Consider the following 26,102-nt stretch of genomic DNA (forward strand, 5'->3'; position numbering starts at 1 on the left):
TTAAACTTAAGTTAAAATAAGGCAATTTCTCAGCCATTGGATTTTATTTATAAACTTGCAGGTGGGTATTACAATAAGTTTGTTTTTGAACAAGTTTATTACATCTCTTAACAGACCAGCCAGATACATACTTATTGTACATATTAGGTTAACTTCAATGAAACATTTTCTACTTATTTACAACAGTTATATTGCATACTATAACAACATTAACAGTGAAAAAATGAAAGGTATACTACAAAGAAACAATATAATGAATAGTAACTAGATTTTAACATTAAGTTTTATATAATGCAATCATACTCTCCTGGTTTCACAATTTGAATTAAATAACATCCTCGTAGGAGGGAGAAACAAAAGGAAAATTTATGTTGTAATGCTAGAAAACAAATTTCCTCATGCAAGCTGTAAAGGCATTACTTTTTAATGTACAGTTGTGAATATCTTCATTTATTCTAGCATTTATGAAGTGTTTCAAGTTTACCAAAAGAGATTAAGTTCCACATTTACAGAACCCCTGGATTTTATTTTGTACAGCAACTGTTTAGTACATGTAACTTGGGTGTATTAGGCAACTTTACCTGGTGAGAATATACCTCTAGGAAAACTGATTTCTCAACTAAACATCCTTCCTCAGCAATAAAAGTTTTGCTCAGTTTAGCAAAAATATTTGATAAATTGGTTATCTTTATAAAGCATGATGTTAATTTAATATTACTGGAAACACTAACTGTAACTGCATAATTCAGAGACACATGTACATATAACTATATGTAAAATGTTAATATAAATTCAATAGAAGCTTTGTATTTACAAGTGAGTTTTAAGTTCTTCAATATGAATTAAAAATTAGTAAAGATATTCTAGAAAATCAATTTCAAACATGACTTCGGGGTTAGTTGAACAGAGTGCAGGAAGTAAAATATTTTACAACAAATAACATGTAAAATCAAATATTTAAAAGATAATGCAGTCTGAACCATCTGGTTTGAGTATACTGTTATGAAGAATACTTTAAGCTTTACCTTCTTGAGTATCTAAAAGTAAAACATTTATTCAGCTGTTTGATAAAAATTTGGAATAATTATATTTCATTTACAAGTGTTTTCGGGTTATGCTAAACACCTGTTTTTCTTTGTCAATAACAATCTGATATTAAAAGTAAGAAATACTGATTACATTAATGCTAGTGACCATAATTACAAATATGAGAAGTAATTACTTAAGTAATAATTTGTTATTGACATAATTTTAATGAGGAATGAATTATCATAACTATTGCAAATCTTTTTGCTGGGCAATACCTGCATTTAAAATAAACTGATTTATAAATAAATGAAATGTTAGTGAAATTTTTTAGACCTTATTTCTTATTGATCAAATGATATTACAAGGAAAGTTTGTTTTTTCTTTCTCATAAATGCCTGGCTACTTCAGTGTGGAAATAACCTGTTAGAAATTAAGTCACTAGAGTAAATGAACTACACAAATCGTGTAAAAAAAAACCCTGGGTTTCTAGAAATACACTTCATGTTACTAAATAAACTACAGAAAGTGTGATGAAAACAAACAAAACTGGATATCTAGCCTAGTAAACTAAATGTTATTAAATGAACTATAGAATGTGTAACTAAAAGAAATACAACCTGGATTCTAATCTAGTATGTTATTAAATGAACAACAAAGTGTGACCCCTCCAAAAAAAAAAACCTGGATTTCTAGTCTAGTAAAAAGCATTTTTTGGTGTTAATAAATACTTTACCAAAAATATAATAGAAAAACTTGGGTTCTTAGTTTAGTTACTGCTTTACCTGCAAAACCATAAGACTACAACTATAAAATCTACGTTTCTCATCTACTTAAATAAAGTTGTCGCTGGCCAAACTCCTACTCTGACATGCTTTTAACTGTTTTATCAGACATTTCACCTTTCAAGAGAATGTTTCATCTCAACACAATTACTACTCTTGAAGAAGGGCTTGTCATTCTATACATAATGTATAAATGCTATTTATTGTTAATTTTTTAAATATTATACATCATTCTATCTATTCCTGCATTTAGATATATAATTGCCACAACAATGAAAGTGCAATAATGCTATTACCTTATACCTTTATCCACCAAAAGTTCACATATGACTTATCAAGAAATTACAGCAGTACCTGAAGCACCATGTTGTGTAACAAGAAACCTACAGTTACTACAACTGATGTTGGGAACTGTTATTATTACTCTAAGTTGATTTTAACTTCTACATCATATTTGTTTAAAAGTTTTATTCTGTTGTACTCCAGTTGATGATAATTTGTATTACATGATGTTTTTCTTGTAAGGTTTGATTGAAGCTTCCATTTAAAGAAACCTTTCATCTTCACCATATAAATATAAATCAGAAACAGCTCCAAGACAATTCAAACTTAATAAATGACATTTATTTTTATAAACTCTAGCATGTGACTACCCAATTAGTTCATGTTACCAACACATCCCAAAAAGAGACGAGCTTTTATTACATGTTCTACTAATGGCAGTAATAATCCAATGAATGTTTACTCACTGGATGTACAGTTTGGAAAAAAAAGACTTGCACAAAAAGATGAAAAATCAAGAGAACTGCATGTCAAATCTTTCCAGTTAAATACAAAACTTATACATACAATGATTATTAGGTGTAAAACCATCAGCTCACAAACAATTACATTTTACTATTACTTATTTTAAAACATCACCTAGTAACCAAAATATCATCTTGGGGGGAAAGCATGCTCTCATCAAGCATTGATACCTCTTACACAAGTTTAACCATGTCTAGTACACTAGTAATACGAGTTAATGACAAATTACCTCCATAATTTTTCATAAACTTGTATATCATTCAAAAAATTTCCAACACCTTACACAGAAAAAGTTTCTTAAATGTGTAATTTCAACTTGCTTCTCTTTAGGCCATAACAAAAATTAACACTACACAGAGTATAATTATAGTTGAAGGATTCTGTAACCAGCTTAGATTACATATTTTGTTTTATTTGAAATATAACAAGAAAGACAGCAAATATTATCCAAAAAAATATAAGGTGAATTTCAGAAGTTTTGTTTCTGATAATCTACTATCATACTTCAATTTACTACTGCTATAAAGAAATATAACAGTAACAGGCTACATGATGATATATTTTCATCTCAACTGTCAAAATTGTGCTAATTATTGTAAATGCTTTCAGTTACATGTAAAAGTATGATTTTTTAAACTATTGCTTTACACTATGCTGCTACAAGTAAAATGTTAGTTACTCTTAATGTTTAAGAAGATAAATTGCTGTTGTTTGGCATCACTATCACATTTTGTAAAACAGTAAAACTACACTGGGCTATCTGCTGTCTTCACAGCAGGGAACTGAAATCCAGATTTTAGTACTGTATGTTTGTAAAGTTACTGCCATCCCACAATGGGATAAGCAACCACAGACAAAGAGGTAGATACATGCACATTATTTTGAATTTCCTTTTGAAACAGTGACAAACAACAGCAGCTTGAAAATATTTTCATTTCCTGTGTAAAGTGTAATAAACCTTTCCTATGCTTTGTAAACAATGAGCACACATCTTCATATAACTCTGAATAATTGACAATATCCTTAACAAACTAGCCTTTTTCATACCTTGTAAATAAACATATACATTCGTATAACATCTGATCAAAGGGGAACATGATATGCAACAAAAGACTACCAAAGTTTAAAACGTGAGTAACTCATACACATAAATTAACTCTCATTGCAATTTTCACACAATATATGTTCACAAACACTAGTAATCTTATAGCTTTCACAATCCCTGATAACCTTGATTATTGCTTTGAAACAAATGGAAAATACAGATAATATATTAGTAACTTAAATCATGGCTTTAAAATAATGGGCAGCTATTGAGATCACACTGTCAACTCTTAAAACTATTTCTAGACACCAAAGAACCACATTCTGTTAACCAATGATTCTGGCTTTCAGTGCAGGCTAACCACAGTGACTCTGCTGTTGATACCTTCCTTTGTTTTCAATTTCTGGGTTATCAGAGATCATACCATGGATTCTAATTAATGGGTTATAAAAGAGATCATAAATGCCATCTAATCCTTGTCTTGGCTTCTAATTTTTACCTTGGTTTTTAAAAAACTGAATAATGAAAAAAAGTAATGTTCTCGACTTTTAAATTCATGGTTTCCACCACATATTGGTTAATCACAGGCAGTACACTGTCAATAGCCATTTTGGCTTCCAAATACTGGATAACCAGATACAAATAACACTGACAAATTTAAATATGCTGCTTCCATATACTATCAATAATAGAAATCATATAATAAACCCATATACATACAAATAACATCTGCCTTCACTCTGTCAGTTCTAACCAAGGTTTCTCCTCAATGTGCAGTAACAGATATTATAAACTATAATAAATGTTTCCGTACAACTGAAGAGGTTAAATAAATTATAACATCATTTCCTGTTATCATTTTTCAGATAATGGATAACTACACATTTTTGCCAACCTTAATTATAACTTCCAGGTGACCACATATATATATGTTCAGCTCTAATTATGCTTTTCACCATCTTTTGAATAATAAGTCAGTAGATCATATTCCTGTGTCAATATTTTGACAATCAAAAATTTCACTTTCTCCTTTTATACAGAAAAGTAAGTACAGTATGGAGGAATAGGAACACCTGCTTGTATTCAAGTACAACAGGTTAAATTTCCCTTTCTTCAACCTATTTCAAAATCATAAAGAAAAATAAGTAAACACTTCATAAAAGATGTTTCCAGTCAAAGCGAATGTTTCCAGTGTGAGTCAATGGTAGGAGAGGAGGACTGACCAATGTCCACTTTCCTTCACCACTCTCTTCCACAGTAACTACAGCACAGTAAGGAATCTTGTGGACAAGGTGAACAAGATCATTAGCATTTCGAGGTGAATGACCCACCAACTGCCGAGAACAGGTATCCAAAGTTGCTGCATGACCAGTGAAGAGTATGTTTCCATCTGTTATAAGTGAAAGAGTTGAAAAAAGTATATTATGCTACAGAATATCACAAAATAACCTTAAAGAAAATATGGAAATTCTTTTAACCTTTATTAAGAACTAATAGTTTTACTCAGAATTTGAAGTTTGTGACTCTTAATCAAATTTTGAAACAGAAAATGTTAATATCAGTTTTATAATTTATTTTCAGAGTTTATGTGAATTAAGTCTCAAGTATTCAAATTTACAAGACTATCTAAAATTTCAGAAGAAAAAAACTTACATTTTGAGATTTAGGAGTAGATTAAATGTCCTTTGAGAGATCCAAATTTGGACAAGTATTGTTGAACAGTGTTTTATGAAAGAATGATTATCATTTAAATGTGTATAACAATGTGGCAATGAATGTGTAATAAGCACTATTTTATTTTATCATCACTGCTTTCTTAAAGTTTCAGATCTATTGTCTATTTACCCTAGTTCGGACTGTTAACAATTGATGGCATTCGTAAATTCACTTTATGAAATAGATAATTTATCTATTTGGTTTGACCGCTTTCAGTATCTAGTACCACAATCCTCATGTTAATCCAACTATATTTGAAGCTAAGAATATCACTTTACTGAAGATGATAACATTTGAAATATATAAATTTATAAAAAACGTGAAAAAAATTTAACTTACAAAAGTTATAATCTTCCTATATTGAAAATGTATTTCTGATAGCTATTCTCATTCAGTGCTGCCTTATATATGCAAACATTTTCTGTATGCATGCCACAAGCCTTTTTCTCTCTTCCCCCTGTTGGAATTGAGAGGTTCTAAAATGTCTCTCATGCAAATCATCAGGTGTCACTGCTCCACCAACAGAATCATGACATGCTCATGTGACTCCCTATGTATTTGTTTACCCAATTATCGTGTCTGAGTTTGGCAGATGTAAGCACTGGATTAAAGTGGAGAGGAAGGTTGGGAAGTGTGAGAAGAGGCAAGTACCTATCAGAAATAAATCTTCAGTATAGGAAAATTATAGCTTCTGATACAGGACTTACCTCTCCTTACAAAATTAGCTAGAATCTCACATTGAATGGGAGGAGGTACCGTACCAGTGCAAGGGAATGATAAAAATATCTCCCAAAAGCATCTTGTCCTATTGTGAAATGTGCAAGAAGATAAGGGCATAAAGGAGAGGAGTACATCTAAGTGGGAGAAAACAGTATCAGGATCATGTTCCAAACCATATAAGATCAACAGAACTCAATCCCACAAATATAAATGTGGGTAGAATAAAGGATTTGCCCTTAGTTGTAGAGTGGCTTGGGTCCACTGGGAATTGACATCTTTGTGGAAGTACAATGAGGATCATATCTTCACCTCAAACCCAAGATATCAGAGGTTTGAAAACCACTCCTCCTTCCATGTATTTCACAAGTATTAGTACTGAGCTATTGATCCAGAGATCCAACATCTGGTATTGAAAGGATATCTATTGCATATAATCTCAACTAAAAACTGACTTAAACCATTCAATAGGCTGTAACATCTGTGTATTAAGATAGGATGATGGAGTCAAAAGAACAGAAGTGTAACAGTTCTGTGTACAGCTTCTGTGACCCACAACACAAATGGAGAAAACTAATGGAAGACGATAGACAACCTGAAATATGTGTGAGGACTTATGTTAATTGGTTCTACTCTAAATCAAAAGTAGAGCTGTAAGGTACTGACATCTACACAGGGGTAGGATGAGGGCTCCAATCAAAATGGTGAAGTGCATTTTTGACATATCACACCTTCATAATAGTATAACACAGAAAGAAGACATTAAGGCATCTAGACCCACAGAACATCCCCACCCTACTCAATACAGATTGATTATAGCCATCTTTGTGTAAAATCTATTCAGGAGGGTGCCTCCATGGTTGACCATTCCAGCAGCTTGAAATTGGAAAGTGGTGAGTTCTCCTATATTCCACGAGAAGGAGGAAGGGTGAAAAGGCAGTGCAGAGTCTGGAGGAATGTCATTACCTGAAACAGTTGAACAGGTGACCATCAAATCATATTTTGAAAAACAAACCATGCTACATTATTCACTGCAGGCATGGCAGGAAAGAGCAGCTATCCCCTTGTGCTTTACTCATGCAGTCCATGGGTGGTACAGTTCAGGAAGTACAGATTTATAAAACAAAATATCATTAAGTTATTCACCTACAAGCAATCTTGTTGAACAATACATCACAATGGTGATCATTGTAAAGCCATGGAATATAAACTTGAAGTCAACATGGCTGTACAGTGCCATTTCAAGTTATAGAATACTTAGTCAGATACCATTTGCTACAGAGCAATATCCATATAATAATGAATAAAGATAAAGCCCCTGTAAAGAAAAGAATGTATAAATAGAAACATACCATTCAGAGTCACACTAAAGTCTAAAGAATGGCCAGAGGTGAAAGACAAAAACCTGATGATGAAGAAACTGCAATATGATATAGATAATGGGAAATAATGTTTTGTTCCACATACATGACTGTAGAATATCCTCAATGAACTATGAAGATGAGAAGCGAGAGAAAAGTTTAGGTGATTAATCTGGTGAAAAGACACCTGGAACAAATTCTGAGAGGAAGAGGGTAAGGAGGAATAAGCCAACTGGATCAAAAGTTGGATCCAGTAGTAAGGGTGGAAGGTAAGAGATCATGCAGGGAGAAAGATTACCAGGAAATAAGAGTCAGGAATGAGTACCACAGAAGGAAGCCATATGGGCAATATAACAACAAAGGGCTCCAATCAGACACAAAAACCTATCCAGATCTGGTTAAGATGAGAAGTGGAAGAAAAGGAAATTGACAAAGAAGTAGAAAATAAGCGGGATGATAAAATGTATATGAAGTGTGAATGGCAAACAAATTTGGCCATCAACATACAAAAGCATAGAGGAAAAGGAAATATATTTTAAGGGTTCAGGTGAAACATGGAACACAGGGAAAGTGGTTCAAATGGAGGAGAACTGAGGGAGTGGAGTGCCACATTAACATCTCAATCTGAAAGGATAGCTTGCCTGGGAGGGTGATGCACACGGAAGGAATGTAAGAATATGGTAAGGAGAGGTAAAGTAAGAACTCTATGGTATTGGTAAAAAACTAAATATACGAGATAAAGCCACTGAAGAACCCACAACTGAGGAGACCAAGGATCCCCTTTCAGAGAGCCAAATGAGAAATTCCACCATTTAAGCCACAGTAGGTTTGTCAGTTGGAAGTTCCTAAGTTGCAGACCAACTGTGGAATACCCTACATTTATACTGATATACTTCCATGAAAGAAGGATGTATGGAATCAGCTGAAAGTAAAGTGAATTGACAGGAGAAACTTGATCTCCTTGCCAAGAACCAATTAAAAGTCAGACACAAAGATTTAGGATGTGCAGAGCAGGATGTAGGACTGGCAACATATGTTGATGAAGAAGGGAGAAAGACAACAGAAAAGATACATGAGGGGGAGAGTAACAAGCACTATAACTCAGGAAACCACAACTGAGCTGGACAATGAGGAGAAACCAGAAGGGCTTGACATGAAGTGATATGAACATGAGAGACAACCCAATGAAGTAACTGAATAGGAGAACAAACATAAATATATTTGTTGGACCAATCTTGGCTGAAGTCATGGCCTACCAAAGCCTGAGGTTGAGAGATCTGTGAGCAAAAGAGATGACTTGTGATTGAGGCTTATAGCAAATGCATCCATGTGGTGAGAACCCCAGCTCGCTGAAATCAAATGGATCTAAAGACCACCCCATTAGATATATCTGGGTCAAGATTGGAAAGACAACCTGCAACAAGACTGACAGCACCTGGTACATGACATGCAATAAGATGAATATATCGCATCTGGGTCAACATAAGAGATCCAATGAATGAAAAAAATGACCAGGTGCCCCATTGGTGATTAATATGTGCCACCACAAGAATTGTCAGAATAACTCGTAACCAGACAGTGTCAGGCAAGAAAAAAGAAGGGAATCAACACGACATACAGCTAGAAGTACAAAAATGATGATATACAAAGCATTTTCATCCACATACCAATAAACCAAAAGCTTCCTGATGACTGGCCCATGCAGATGCATTCCTGCAAGGATGCATCTGTAAAAATATGTAGATCTGGATGCAGAGAGGAAATGGCATGCCCACTGATGCATGTGCCTTGTCCCCCATTAACGCAGGTTGCCTTGCAGGGTAAGAAGAAGGGTAATCAAAGTAGAAAGAGGATTCCATGCAAAGTTTCACTGATTATGAAGAGCCCACTGAAGGGATTTCATATTGGCATGATCGAGAGGAACCAGTGATGTCATTCAAAACCACATTCCTAAAAGCAATAGAACTTTGTGAGCAGTAAGTGATGGAATTGAGAAGGCATGGCAAACTAACAATTCCATAGAATGAAGTCTTAAAGGAGAATGCTGGGTCCAACTGATACAAGTGTTGAAAGGGACTCGCAGATGGATGAGATATTGAGCTTGAGCATGTCATGCTCCAATTGAAGTAGTGATGTATGATAATTTGAATGAGACCCATATTGTAATTTTTGAATTCCAATGAGGGGGAGGGGAGGAGGAAGCAGAAGGCTTGTGGAATGCATATAGAAAATGTTCACTTACAGAGGGCAGCACTGAACAAAAATAGCTAATTTTATGAGGTAGCAAGTACCATATTAGAATGAAAATTTTAGTAGTTTATCACTTACAACATAAATAAATACATGAGTGGTAGTAAAGTAGTAATTTAAACAAATAAAAAACTTTTTATTGTTTAATGTGACAACATAAAGTAAAAAGCATGCATTTTTTTATTAATGAAATTGATGGAATAACACTATTTCATGATTTATATGCTTGTGAATTTGGATTAACGTGATTTTTTAGACATTTGTGTATTGTAAAAGTATAAATAGAAACATTTACTCACAGTGTGCTTGAATGTTTAGCTGATGCAGATGCTTTGCTGTGATAACATCTGCAATAACGTGATGTATGATAGTTGAAGTGATATTACAATGACCGTAACATTACGATTATCTGTGAAATAGCCAGAAGGTCATGGGGCCTGTTTGGTCATACAAAGAAGTTGTTAAAATCAATTTATCATGATTCACACTGGAGTTGATGTTTTCTGTAGGTATGTTGATTACATGAGAATAGGTAGCACTACTGCAGTATATTAAGGCTTGACTAATGACATTCCCACTGGGTTGGTTGGTTGATTTGGTGTTTTATGGGCAAAAAGTCAAAATTAAAGTAAATTTAGTAAAATTCATAAAAGGAAATTAAGGTAAAACAAAACAAAATTTAAAACATAAATAGCATAAAACCGATGTTTACATCTAGTCTACAGAGTTAAGAGAAAAACTTCAGTAATACAAGCTGTAGAGGACTTTCTGTAGCATAACTGTAATTATCATAACTCACAAGCAAGACTAACAGATAAGTACAAAAACCACTGTCAGTTACTTAAAGTTGGCCTTTCCAGTCCTGGTTCTGCATTATTTGACATTATGGCCATTTTCAAAAAGTAAAGCAATAAAAGTTTTAAAAGACTTGTAGCAAAATTTTAATACCAACTAGCTAGGATGACTAACAGGTAGTTCAAACAGCAGCATTAGCCACCTGAAGTTGGCCTTTCCAGTCCTGGTTTCAAGTTATTTGACATTACGCCCATTTTCTAATTTCAAATCGAACCAGATGGAGTGTGATACTTAAAAGGGAATCACATTAAAAAAAGGTCTAATGTATAAATTAAAAAAAACATAAATGCCATTAAAATGACTGATGGCCTTTAAAAAACTAAAAACATTTCCAAGGTGGACAGTGTCACCATCACCAATAACACTGTTTAACGTTATGGACAGACCTTGAGAAAGAACATGTTTAAAATGGTGCCGTTGTTGAGAGTTGTAACGATAGCAAGACAGGAAAATGTGGCTTATTGTGACCTGAGTGTTATACAGACTACACACTGGTGCATCAATTCCAGATAAAAGAAAATGATGAGTTAAGAAACTGTGACCAATGTGTAGTCTAGTTAGAACAATTTCCTCTTTCCAATCCTTACAGAAGCAAGATGGCCAAAGTTCAATATAGGGTTTTATTTGAAAAAGCTTGTTTTCACGTTGCTCACTCCAAATCGACTGCCAGCTGGCACAGAGCTGTCCCTTGAATATAGGACCATAGTCCATGTATGGAATAGGCACAGCGATGATAGTGCCAGAGCAGATAGATTTAGTTGTGGTGTCGGCAAACTCATTTCCTCGAAAACCAACCTGGCCCAGTATCCAGAAAAACTGGATAAAAGTAAATGTTACAGAGAAATAGGCCAGTCAGTTTTGGCAAGGACAGGGTGTGAACTAACATGAAGTGATTCTAAGGACAGTAGAGAACTAAGCAAGTCAGTATAAATAGTGGAATTTGAGTACTGCTTAGCTTCTATGTGATCCAGGGCAAGAGAAATGGCATACAGTTCAGCAGTGAACACAAGCTGTAAAAGAGATTCTGCACACAACCACCAAACCACAACAAACCATGGCAGAGCCCACAGAGTCACCTGATATCGAACCATCTGTATAAATAGGAATGGAAGAGTGGTTTGAAAGATGTTCAGCAAATAAAAGACAGTATTTCCAATCAGGAGTGTTTGCTTTTCTCAGATGATTTAAAGATAGGTCACATTTGGGGACTGTAAGAAGCCATGGTGGGATGGGCTGACCAGTGGATACAGCAACGTTATCCAAGGACAGACCCAATTCATGCAGCTGCCCCTGGATACAAAGGCCAAAAGGAGCAATGGCATATCATCTGTTCTGAAAAAGTATGGCCCACTGAGGAAGGAAACCACAACCTCAGGTGGGATGCTTTGATAAGGAATGTTTTGAAGCATATAGTAACGACAGTTGCAAACAGCAGAGGTGCAAAGAAGGTTCATGAGACTGTGTATAAGCTCTGAACTGGAGAAGTGCAGAAAGCCCCAGTGCAGAGCCGAAGTCCTTGATGATGAATGAGGTCCAGCATCTTTAAGGCTGAGGTCCTGGCAGAGCCATAGACCAGTGATCCTTAGTCGAGTTTTGATTGAATAAGAGCACAATATATCTTTAGCATAGAACCTTGATCCGCACCCCACGTGGTGGAAAAGAGGACACAGAGAATGTTCAGTAGTCTTGTACCTTTGACCTGTAGCTGCTTGATGTATGGTATAAAGGTCAGCTTACAATCAAAGATAAGCCCCAAGAACTTTGTCTCAGGGACCACAGGCAGCACAACTTCACCGATACAGAGTTGAGGAACAGGGTGAATACCCCATTGGCAGCACAAGTTTTAGAGGGAGAGAAGTTAAAGCCATTTGCTGTGGTCCACTTCAGTAAACGATTAAGGGCAGCCTGTAGCTGCCACTCAATATACCTCATGTTCGACGAGTGACACAAGATGTAAAAGTCGTTGACATAGAACTCATTTGCAATGGTAAGAGGGAGTTGTTCAGTGATGGCATTAATCTTTATACTGAAAAGTGTGACACTCAAAACACAGACCTAAGGGACTCCAAGTTCCTGTAAAAAAGAATGAGAAAGTGTCAAACCCACACAAACTTGGAATCTCCTGTCCACTAAAAAAATCTTTAATAAACATGGACAAATTGTCACATAACCCATATATATGGAGGTCTTGCATAATGCCATACCTCTATGTTGTATCATAAGTCTTCTCAATGTCAAAGAATATTGATTAACCTAGAGTACTGGCAAAACTCCAGGTATCAGCTACTTCCTGGGGGACAGAATTATATTGTCCACTGACCTTGTCCCATATGACTTTGAAACTGGTGGTAGAAGATATGCTGGTTGTGAACTTAATCCAAGATTCCTTCTGGCTTTGATGTCTTGCCAATCGAGCATGTGCAAAGGCCTGCTGGAAAGTGATGTGGTACAAGAGTATGGGACACCAACGAAAAATATCCCAGGCTCGTTTTTGAGCCTTTTGTGCCATGTGGCAGGCAGATTCTGCCATGGACAAAGATATTGTGGAAAATGTGTTGAAATTTTATGAGTACACTGAGCAGCTGTTCGTATAATACAGTCAGTTACTGCTGCCACACAGTCATCTATTGATCGCTTACAGATGATGGATCAAGTTATGCGAGAGCAGTGAAAGAGGGCCAGTTTGCATGATCCAGCTTCCACCGGGGTACGTGGGTCAGGTGGCATCGACCACAGCCAGTCTCTCTCAAAATTATAGGAAAATAATCACTGCATCGTGGATTATTGTCAACCCTCCAAGAAAAATGGGAGAATAGTGAAGGGAAGCAAATTGAGAGATCAATAGCAGTAAAGGACTGACTAGGTGTATGAAAATAAGTAGAAGAACCAGTATTTAAAAGAGAAAGGTTGTGATCAGAGAGCATACGCTCTGCAGAGCAACTCCTCATATCAATAACAGCACTTCCCTAGAGGAGATGATGTCCATTAAGGCTCCCCAGGATTAAAAGGCAACTGTTCAATGAGAGCATCAAGGTATGATTTATCATATGTCTCTCCATGCAACAGGTAGAGAGAACAAACAGTAATGGTGTGACCCAAGGAAACATGGATGGCTACTGCCTCCAATGGTGTGTCGAGTGGCAAAGAAGGGTGGGCACATGCTGTTCAAACAACAAATAGTGCCACCCCTCTATGCACTCATCCATCACACAGCCTGTCATTTCTGTACAAAGAAAACTGCTGAAAGGTGACTGTATTGGCAGGTTTCAGAAATGTTTCCTGTTAGGAAAGACATACAGGATGGTTGGAAACAATCAGTGTTTTGATGTCATCCAGATTAGAATGTAAACCTTGACAGTTCCATTGTATCAAGGTGGCCATTTTTATTTATGTGTAGGCGAACTGGATGGAGAACTCTTCTGTTTATGACCACATCTTTTTACTTTTCTGTCTTTATTCTAGGGAGGTCGATCGACCTCCATGGATCCTGGTTGATTGGGCAGGTCTTTGTTGTTGGAAGAGAATTCCAGTGACTGAGGACATGAACAAATGATTGTTTTGCATCTTGGGGTGGGAGAAGAATATGTATTCAAGGAAATTCCTGTACCCAAAACCAAAGAAAGGGGATCTTTGGGTTTGTTGGAATGTATAGAAGGAACAGAGATGGGTGTTGAAGTTGATTCGACTTTTTTAACCATGGAGGTTAAAAGACTTTTCATTTGTTTTGAGAACAATTCTTTTGGAGACATAGAGAGATCCATTTGCCCTCCCATTGTAGTAGTGGAATGAAGCACAGCAGCATTCGTCCGAGATGAAGGGGTGGACAGCAACTTCCAAGCCTCAGAATAAGTAATATTATGAATCTTTTTTAAATGCTGCACCTCTTTTCCCACTGGGATTGCACATATTGTGTATATTTATGTGACCAATTCCTAGAACATAACTATTGCATAAATTGAGAACCACCTATACTGCATGTTCACTTGTTTCAGTTAAATAATCTGTATTACTCTATCAACATTTCACATATTTTGTCTTTTTATTGATTACTCATATAGGACAGGTCTACAGCTTAAATTTCAAATTTATCACTGCTTTGCCATATATTCAAATCCTCAATTACATACAAGGTAATAACAGCTGCATGCATCTTAAACTTGAATTGCTAGCCTTCATACTTGATTATAAAAAGCTGTATTTCATGCTTATGCTGAAACATTTATCCATCTTGTTACAGTTTTATCAATTAGTAACCCTTTATTTCAGTATATAATAAGAAAATAAAAGGTATCTACTGTGGTCTCTTTAGCCCAAACTGTCTTTCACACAAAGTTTAAAATTTCACTGTACACAATGAATTTTGCTAGAAGTTAAGCAAACTATAATCCTAGGACACGGATTTCTAAAATTAAATATACATTCCATGTTTTAACTTCATGTTAGAGAAGTTCAGGATGGCTGTAAGTCAACTTACTATTTCTAGAACCCCTCTTCAAAAGTGTTTGTGTTATATAAAAGCTTCTGATATAATACTGTTCACTAGATTCCTTTTTCTCCCACAGTTCTGCAGTTGTTATCAGTGGGTTGTAATGAAGATCAATATTAAACCCATATTCAAATAATTCTTGAGGAGTCATCCATGCAGGCATACTGTCTTGATACCAGGCTAGCCATTCAAAAAGCCCTGGCTCAATTCGAATAGGAATGTCATCCTGACCTAAAGCTGTACAATAATTAATTTTCAGTAAAAGTGAGAGAAAAAGATTAAAATAACTTAGCCACCTCAGAGTAAAAATAATGGCATACAAATTGAATCCTTTACATCGATTTTACAAAAATCTACAAAAAAGTTAATTTTAGTTCTTTCTTTTTTCTCAAACAATTCTAAATATTAAATTTTACAGTTAGACAAAAATAGTCATTACAATAATACAATATACATAAGTGTACTATTTTGGTCAACAGACAGAATAAATGAACTAACATACAATGCACAACTGTATTAGTTACACATTCCTTTGATTAAAACATCCAAATAAAAGTCAAATATGCAAATTTTAAATACCATAATTAATGTACAGGAAAACACTGTTTCATGTTGTTAATACCATAATTAATGTACCAGATAAACGTTGTTTCATAGTCTAAAAGTCATTCATAATATCTTTGATAATTTTCAATTACTTTATGTTATGGAGTAACTAAATCTTAAAAGGGTGTTATTTTTCTGTTTATGGTGCACAAATTTCCACCTTAACATTTGCACAAACAATATGTTCAAACAGGAATCTGAATTAATGTGACTCTTCAAAGAAACACAAACACACAAATATGTGGAAGGAAATAAATTATATGTATTACACACACACACATATATACAGAGAGAGAAACAGTTATACCTTTATCACCAACTGGACTCACCTCTAAGAATATTTGTACAAGTTTGAACACATCGGAGGGATGGAGAGCTGTAGGCGAAGACAAAATTAACACCAACATCTCTCAAAGCTTCACCTATAAGAGATTTTATTTTTGCAGATTTAGAAAAATAAAAACATTCAATCACTGTCCACTTTGTCACAAATTGTATTTATTATATGTAACATTTAGTGCACATAACAGCTGTTTTATTAGACACTTTAAGTTTTAGATATAAATGTATGGAACTGTGTTCTATATTTACTAATAATTAAGGGTAATTTAAAATCTTTGTGTGACATTATTAATGCCATTAGATTGATATCATTGACATTTAAGTTTGTATCCAAGTCAAGGATTTCTTAAGACTTGTAATTTCCTCATCTTAAATTCTTATAAAACCAAGAAATATTTAAGTGTGTAAACTAATCATGTTTAATGATAAATATCCTATAAATAATGATTACTCTTAATTATTTATTAAATAAGATTCTGTACCTCTACACACTATAAAGACAGGCTTTCAATACAATTATTGTAATGCTCACAATTATTTGTGATAACACAGGTTTTAACCTTCCTATAAAATATTTCTTTGTACCTTGTTGCATAATTAATGATGCTAAGAATTCATTTAGAAGTTCTTACCAGTCAATGTGGCTTGATACAAGCCAATATGAGTAAGAGGGCAGTCTTTTAAAAATTCATGTGAACCTCCTGATCGAGCAGGCACGGATATCGGCATGTTGAGATCTTTCTGTATATAATTTCCTATGAAACACAGAACTGATATTTATCTGTGAAACTTCACTATGCTGTTAAGCTCAAAATTTAAAATGAAATGGTCAAAAACTCTGTCATCTACCCAATGCTATTTTATTTATAATATTTCATTTCTTAGAAGTGAGATATGATCATATAAAACTTGCAAGAAATGAAATGCTGATCATAATAAGTTTTTATTTACCTTCTTCCTTGAACTGTGTTATTAATGTATAGTAAAGTCACAAAAAAATTCAGACACGATTCTAATACTGTACAAATTGTGTATGTTTGCTAGATGTGTTTACGTCACTTCTGAATGAAAAGGTACACTGTACGACCTCATATGAACTTAAAATGATAAAGTTTGTACATAACTTGCTTAGTTGTTTTTTTTATGTTTTTCTGCAAGATACAATTTACAGCATTATTAAAACATCAAGTATTTATATGTGTACCTGAGCTATCAAAACAAGCAGGTATCCATGCTCCGAATGTGAAGTCAACTCTTTCTGCATGGCGAATGATAAAAAGCTGGCGAGGACCTTCTTTTTTTATTGGAACTCTGGACATTTCCTTTTTTGATTTGCTTGCCTATAAATAAAGATCTTCTTATCATCTGTATCCAAAGTTTACTTCATAAAAAAATAAATAGATTTATCATAAAGAACTAATCTTAGTATTTTTATAGTTGTGTCAAAGATGTTAAGGCTATCTGCTGTCATCCCTATTTTGAACTATTGACCAAAGGGAGAACCAGCCAGTTAGTAGCACTCACTGTTTATTTTAATGGATTAATTGTCACTTATAATGTGCCTACACCTTAAATGTGGAAAATATGGTACTGTACTGATTCAAACTCAATTCATCCCCTCTAAGGTTACGAGCATTACTGCAAAGTCAAGCTGTACCCTTGAATAAAGAAAAAGAGCCATTTATCAGTGTAAACATGTAAGATTACTCATCTATTCATCAACTATTTGAGTAAATTATACCAAGATGAGATTAGTAAAAGCCTTAAAAGATAGTGCAAGAAGATTATAATAAGTTTATAATTATTAATTGTAAAGTTTTAAGATAATCTAAGCACTGCACTCCGATGCATACTAATATTTGGTTTACATATTAATTATTTAGGAATCTTCAGGGACAACATCTTACATTTAAAGCACTATGTACATGGTTCCAAGCTTTCCACATCTGTATTATAATTGTTGTATACATTAACCACTAGTACTGTTTGTTGTATAAAGCTAATTCTGGGTTATCTACACTAGTTGTCCCTAATTTTGAAGATAGACAAGAGGGAATAAAGCTGGTCAATACTACCCATTACCTAATCTTAAGCTAATGAATAGAAGGATTTGAAAGTCACTTTTATAAAGAACCGACAACTGAAAGTGAAGAGTTTTTTCTTTTTTAAGTTTTGCTGGTAAAAGGACATAACAAGCCACTAATACTGTTTCCTATACTACCTAATTTCATTGTTCACATTTGTTAATAAATTTCTAGACTGTTGGTGGTAGAGATATAAAATATTATGTTAGAACACACATAAAAATTAAGAACAAAAAACAGAAACAAACATGATAAAAAAATAAGAAGCATAGAAACAAAACTTACAACAGGATTGATAAAAAATAAGAAGCACAGAAACAAAACTTACAACAGGATATGATGTGAAGTATATATGCTTCTCAGTTTGCAGGTGAAATAACATAAAAATTATCTATAGAAATGTAGAAACAGATTTCAGCTTCAAGTTTTTGATCACAGTAAGCCTGTTACTGCTGACCAACAAAATGATAACTTACAAATTGTCAAACTTGAAGCTTAAAGCAGCTAACTAAAGCACATTAAAAAGATTTTAATGAGAAAAAATTAAATATTTTATTCTAGAGTTTATATAAATTCCAAAACAAATATCTCTATTCATATAGTACTACTAGAGAAAGAAAAAGTTAATATTATTAACACAACATAAAAACTTTACAGGGAAATTTTCTAATTTCTGAAAAAACAAAGCAAAAGGGTTAGATATTGGGTGATACTATTTAAAACTAGTAATACTCATTTAAAATTAAACACTGTTATGTTAATAAATTTGAGTTCCACAAAGTTCCTTGTTTTGTATATAACAAGTAAATCCTTACTTAGTACGCTCTTACAAGTTTATGAGCAGTTTTAACCCCCTACCTATGGGTAGGTTACAGTGCATGTCAAAACCTTTTACAGCATTACATTCTAAATTTAAGGAAACTACTTTATTATCAACATATATGAATAAATTTGGCATCAAAGCATAGTCAGTGTATCCAACCCTATTATTATACAAGTTTCAAGTACTTAAGTTTGCATGAAAATATTTTCAAAATCCTCAATCTCTCCTAATATTATGAGAATTGTGACATTTGTTCTCTTGGTCTTTCTCCCTCTAATGTATTTGCCACCTCTCTAAAATACATAATTTAATATAAATTACTCATTATAATATAGATATTACTAAAGAAAGCCTAATTTTTTTATATTGTCCAATCTTATTTGTTTATGAAGTCACAAACTAGAAAATCAGACCATCTTGTCACAACACTCTGTCACTTCCTCTCTTTCACAACTTGCCAGTAATTCTCTGTGACATTTCATATTATAATTGTTTATAACCAATAGAAAGGAAAAGGTTTAATCTACCAAATGACACAATGTTATGTTGTTTTCAGTACAGAGAGCATTGTCCATTTCATCTTCAGATCAAGTACCAAAGGGAATTAATTTATGGCCCTTTTGTTCTAGTTAGAAAGCCACTTAAATTACAATAATTATAGCACACTGTTTGCTTTGTGTCTGTTATCATTCTGGGACCTTAAATTAATCACTTAAGTAAACAAAAATTATTTATTTTACCAATACCATCGTTATTAAAAAGTATGCTTAAATTTAGTCAGTAACTAACGGCAAAAATATAAAAGGTCAAAGGTAAGTATTATATTTCCTGTTTTTCATGTATATGCTATATTTATTGTCAGCAAAGTAACTAAAATGTAAACATTTGAAACATATTAGGTTAGTTGAGGTAAGATAATTAAAAAATTATGATAATAAAATCTTTCATGAGTTATTCTTGCAAGCAGTTTGTGCATTACACCATTCAATGTAGTAACTTAAGGTAAGTGTTTGCCAAATGATTTACAACTTTTGTGGTGGAATTATTTGTTAGATATGGCTTAAAGGCCAATAAAACAATAAAATTAGGTATAAATAGATGTAGACTGTTATGAGATTTAAGTTATTTAGGATAAATAATTGTAGTTTCCTGTTAAAATATGCAGTTAGTCTAGAAAGACTAAAAGGGTAATCTGAATTTCTTTTACATTTCATTGATGGTGATTATAAGATAAGGTCAATCAAATTTATCAGAGTCATGGCAGAGAAAATAACTGATAAAATGTAACATTTTACTGGAAAAAAGTGATATTTATTTAGGAGGTTATGCACATGGATTTTAACAATTTTTAGATGAAGAAATTTTAACATGAAAATCACTCTGCACTCAGAGTAATCAACACACTGACTCGATATGTTCACAGACAGTAAATACACTTAATTAAAAATTCTGATTTTTTGTTTACTAAAAACTTGTGATGTTTACTGAAAGCTCACCATCTTTTGTGAAGATACACAGAACATACTGAGAGTTATAGTTAGAGGCATATTTAGGTAGAGGTTAGAGGGGGCTCAGACCCAGAGCCCACGGTCTTAATGATGGCCCATTAATCATTTTATTCTATGTAAAAGTACATGGGATATAGGGTCTACAAAAATTATTAGTCACACTGGTTATAGTTACTGATGGTTACAAGGTTGGTCACAATGAGAGACCCCACACAGAGAGAGTTAAGTGCTTATAACTTAGATATGAATTCTACAATACACAACTGGCTCATACTGAAACAACTTAATTTTACATCTTAGGTAATTTGATTATTAATTAATAGATGCAAATTTTAATATATATGCTTTTAACCATCAATCAATCAATCACTATTAGAAATCAATGTGATAGAGATATATTTAATTTTCATGTTAACATCACCTATTAGCAGCACCTTACTAAACATTTAAGTGCGTAATCCTAAGTTCAAATGGTGTGGACCAAAATCTTGCTTTTAGTGACTGAAACATAATACAGTATTTACTAGTAGGAAAAATAGGAAATCCAACATTAAACAGAGAAATTGTTCTTATAGTTAGTAATTATTGACTGACATGCTAGGCATCTAGATTAAAGTACTTAATTCATTTCATGAAGCCAATTACAATACATATCTTATTTTTACAAGTGTTTTCACTTTAAATTCTGAAGGACATCTGCAGAAATATTAATATTTCAACTTCTCAAAAACTATGAATCACTCGTAAAGATACTGCCACATTTTTTATGCCAAGTTTGAACATGACAAAACCTTATAGACTAATTTTTCATATAAAACTTTCCATAAGTTGAGATAAATTGAATCCTAATTTTAAGTTTAAAATTAAAATAAAATATCATACTTGCTAATCCAACATTTACTTCATCACACCTTGCTGGCATCATATCTGATCAACAAAAACATTAATAATATTACTTGAAAATCAATAATGCAGTATTTATATTAAATAACTGGTACTGTTGACATTATGCCTGTCTATAATTTTTAATAAGTTGGATAATGACAATATAGTCATTAAATGACTATTTGGCAAACTTATTGCCAAATGCACATTGAATTTAATGCATTTTTTAAAATATCAACAAAGATTAACATGTTACAATGTGCAATTTCCTTACCTAAGCCCTCACATAGGTAATCAAGTCTTACAATACTTGAAAGCATGCAGGATTAGCAAAAAACAAGTTTGTCTCAGAAAAGAAACACAGTTATCTGAGTGCTTTAAGACAGTGGACTTTCCTTCATGAAAGAGCTCTTGTTTTTTCTCTGGGTCTATAAATACTTGCAATAACCTCTAATACAGATACTTTACGTTATTCATCTTGCTTATGATAATATTTAAAGCCAAGGGTATAATGTACATTTCACTTCAATGGGATAACAAGGAGACAATCTAACATATCTTAGTTATCCCATTTTCTACCACCAACCTGTGTAAAAACATCTAAACCTGAAGTATAAAATACTCATCCAGTTTTTCTTTAGCTCATTCAACCTTAAATACTAACTATTCCATCGACTGACAACTCGACTAAAAATGTAACGAGGTCTTGAGTTGTGTCCAAGTTTTCCATATCTTAAAACTTTTGTATTTTACTCTTACAACCTGAAAATGTTATTAAAATACTATATGAATTTATTAATTTCTAGCCTTTGAAAAGAAATTCTTAAAAATCTAAATCATGTCATTTACCACTTGCAATGGAGGCACATAAAGAAATTTCTGTTTATTTTCAATTTGGAATCACTCTATTAACTCTTCTCTAAATTTTTGAAAACTCAACATTGTTTCATGAATAATGTGACTAAACTTTAATACAATATTCCAGCATGTTGTAGAGTGAACCAATGACCTCCTTCAACTTCTACCTAAAACCTATCTGCCTTATTATCAATTACTGTACACTGTTTAGAAGTCCTTACAGATTACACTATGCAACAAAATGTTTACTTTTTCCTGTTCCTGGGCAGAAAGTGTTATTTTCCAATTGCTCATACCTAAAGTAAATGGAAAAGACCTATTTTTCTCTTAAAACTTTGCTTTTGTGAGCTGGGAGCACATAACAAAAACATGATGAGAGCCTATATTTGTGGGCTGATAAGTGAAAGTGATTTACATTACAGTTGCAAATCTTGAAAAACTACTCATTTCTAGACATTTTTTAAATAACTTTAGGATAAATATGTTGATTCATATGTTGTTTTATTCAGACCTTACATAAATGAAAATGTGCAAATTTGCCTGTTTTTACATATAAAATAGGTTAATTTCTAAATTTCATTATTCAGGTCATAAAAGCAAAGTTTGAAGGAAATAATAGCCATTTTCTATACTTTTACAACATAATTAAGAAATAACACATACAATGCAGGAACAAAATTTGTGTTACATAGTGTTATGTAAGCACCAAGATCTTTCTGTTCATCAATTTCACCTGACCTAGTAGGTGAATGAGTAGTGTTGAAGCCAATTTATGGGTTTTAATATATACCATGATCCCAATTGCATGGATTTTAATATATACTATGATCAACTCTTGACAAAAGAACTTGTTAAAGAAATTCTTTCAATTCCATTTTTTGGAATCTGAGAATTAAATATTATGCCAAAATTAGCTTTTCAAAATTATCCTTGAAATTATGTTGAAAAATAAAACAAAAAACTATAAATATCTAAGTTCACGTATCCTGAAAAACAATTAAAATCTTACTTTTGGAGAATGCATCTCTACATTTTCATACAGAGATTCCCTCTGGTTATGAGGACTAGCAAAACTATCAGATTGTGAGTCACCTTTTATTTGGCTAGTAATTCTTGGGGAAGGTGATTCATTTAAAAATGGAATGGGAAGTCTTCGAGTGATGTAACTGTCATCAAGTTCATCCAGTTGAATGTTTCTTAATACTGGTACTGACCTACAAATTGAACCCAATCCATTATATAACTGATAAAAATATCCAAATTCAACTTAAATGTCTTATATCCTGAGGGAATGAAACTGCAGCATGTATGCAATAAAAGATGTGCAAGTATAAGCAACTTTGGTCTAAGTATATATATATATCTGCATTTAACTGAAAAACAGCATCATCTGGTAGCAGTTGCATTAACTATTTTGAAATATTTTGGAACTTATGAATTCCATCATCAGTGATTTGCAAAATTATATGATGAGATGAATGGTAACATAATATACAAATAAAAAGCATGGTATATAACTAAATGAAATGTTATAAATCAAATCAAGAAAAAGAAGTGAATTAGTTAAATATGATGGTAATAATAAACCCCCATAAAAGAAAATTACAGAATAAAATAAATAAAATGAATTATGAAAGCCCATTTAATAGAGATATGGAAACAGTGATCTCATGCAACATAAAATTAGCCACTGACACCATGAACAAAGCAAAGCAACAAAACATTGCAACCTGTTCAGCATTAGCTTATGAAAACTTAATTCTTGTTGTACAAAATAGTTCTAACATGCTGTTGAAAGTTATATTTTCCTTTTTTTTCATATGTGTAGGAAGTAACTGTTTCTCCTCCAAATAAAATATTTTAAATAATTAATCATAAACGTTTTTTGCACACAATTAAGAAAAAAAAAAAATTATAACAGTGGCTGACAACTATCTTTGTGTGATAGACTGTATAAAATATTTCAGCAAGACTTTTCACTTTTCATTTACAAGGAAGCAAAATATGTTTCATGCATAAATTACCATCTTACCTATGTAATGTCCAAGCATCAGATTCTGCTGCTCTTTCTATGTGGTTCTTTGGAAGAACTCCAGAACAACCAGTTAACCATGATGTTCCTTCTACCCAACCATCTAGAGTGTTATTTAGTTGATCTCCATTTACATACACAAAGTCACCTGCATGTAGCTCCAGCTCATCAGGCTCAATTGGAGAGTGTGAGTACAATACCCTGTGAACCTATGGTTGTACATAGAATTACAACAGAGATATTCCATGTGTCATACATAATCAACATTACTAGCTTCAGTTCAGTTGGAGTGGCAGTACTCTGAGAATCTGTGGCTGTACATAGAATTACAACAAAGATATACCATGTGTTAAACATAATCAATGGTAGTAGCTCCAGTTCAACTGAAGAGTGGGAGTACAGAACCCTATGAAACTATGGTTGTACATAAAATTACAACAAATATAACATGCATCATACACAATCAACATTATGACACAGAAGACTTATTTCCCAAATGTCACATGGATCTTAATGTTTTACTCACATGACAAACTTTAAACTTGTGTGCTATCATACAAAACATATGTCTAAATCTTTGACAGAACTAAAAACAAGTTAATCTGAGATCAATGATCAAAATCATATGATAAGTTTAACAATATATGAATTTTGTTATCTCACACTATAATAAAGCATCAGTTTTTTTCAAAATTCATATAGGATTTTTTTTTTTTTTTACATTTCAATTATATTTCACAAATGTGAGTCAACTAAAGTAGAGTGATAGATGTGAAAATCATAATCCTTTGTTCAATCCTTTAGAGATTTTGGACCTCAAATATTGGTTTCAGTACCACATATTATCAGTAGTTCATCTGGAATTTTACCTGGTCAATTATTGTATTACACAAAAAAAAACAAAAAACATTCTCAACAATGACTTGTTAAATACAATAAAGAATTAAATTTTAACTGGTGAGCTATTGTACTGAACAAAAGACATAGTATTAACAATGGCCTGTGTTAAATACAATACAAATCTGTATTCCATGTGGTGATTTATTGTATTAAACAAATATAAAAAAAGAACTTTTATTAAATACAATCACGATCTGAATTCCTTTAAGAAAATGTTATAAACCCATTTTGACAATCAAATAACAATTTTAATCATATTCAACAGATGTCAAAGATATCAACAGAAAATCTGAAATTTTACACTTACACACATGAAAATAAATGTTTTTTAAAGCACTCATTTTAAAACAGAAAACTCTCAGTCCTTGACATATTGTGAATGTTTTTAATTTTTAATATTAAATACAGTTTTTTTTACATTTATAAAGCTTTAAGGCCTGCATAAGTTGTTAATAAAGTATTTAATACAGTATTTTTAACATTTCTACTAGAAAACATACTAATTAATGGATAAAATGGGTTCTGTGTAAGAAAGCAGGTAGCTTTGTTCACCTCATTTCCTTTTATTCTAGTATCTCGTGAATAAAGTCTTAGTTCCCACACTACAGAGGCACTAGTGTCAATAGTACGTGTGAGTTCTTCTAATTCCTTGTAGTGATCCTGTTGGAACTGATATGCCAAGGTTATGTGCAGAGCTTTCAGGTAGGGCTCAACTTGAATACCTTAATAACACAGAAGAAGTTCTATTTTAAATCATTTCTCTTACAATATTAGTGATTTTTTTTTCAAGGGCACATTCAAGAAAAGCTGAAAAATCAGATTCAAAACAGTTCTTGAGATCCAACCTTAAATGCTCATGCACACATTCAACACAACAACAAATAACACACCGTACAGAACATAACTAACAATATTAACCCTTAACAACTTTCAGTGGTAAATCTGTATTGATTCTGATAAGCATCTCATTATATTTCCAAAATTTAATATTACCTACGTCAAGCATTCAGTTGTGA

At 32.9% G+C, this 26,102-nt stretch overlaps 1 protein-coding gene across 2 annotated transcripts in view; it reads right to left on the reverse strand.

Annotated features, from left to right (window-relative positions):
* Positions 1-25: 25 nt before the first annotated feature.
* The window catches only part of LOC143255392 (ecdysteroid-phosphate phosphatase-like), a 35,531-nt gene continuing 9,454 nt past the window's right edge, over positions 26-26,102 (reverse strand). For both annotated transcript variants that reach the window (XM_076510988.1, XM_076510987.1), the window contains 8 exons: positions 25,639-25,808; positions 24,187-24,395; positions 23,164-23,368; positions 17,201-17,336; positions 16,629-16,751; positions 15,984-16,076; positions 15,037-15,285; positions 26-5,053 (listed from right to left, as the gene is read on the reverse strand). In XM_076510988.1, coding sequence (XP_076367103.1) covers positions 4,818-5,053; positions 15,037-15,285; positions 15,984-16,076; positions 16,629-16,751; positions 17,201-17,336; positions 23,164-23,368; positions 24,187-24,395; positions 25,639-25,808 — 1,421 coding nt within the window. In that variant the 3' untranslated portion in view covers positions 26-4,817. The remainder of the gene's footprint in view (positions 5,054-15,036; positions 15,286-15,983; positions 16,077-16,628; positions 16,752-17,200; positions 17,337-23,163; positions 23,369-24,186; positions 24,396-25,638; positions 25,809-26,102) is intronic.

Source organism: Tachypleus tridentatus, chromosome 7 (assembly GCF_004210375.1).
Source record: "Tachypleus tridentatus isolate NWPU-2018 chromosome 7, ASM421037v1, whole genome shotgun sequence".
Taxonomy (NCBI): Eukaryota; Metazoa; Arthropoda; class Merostomata; order Xiphosura; family Limulidae; genus Tachypleus; species Tachypleus tridentatus.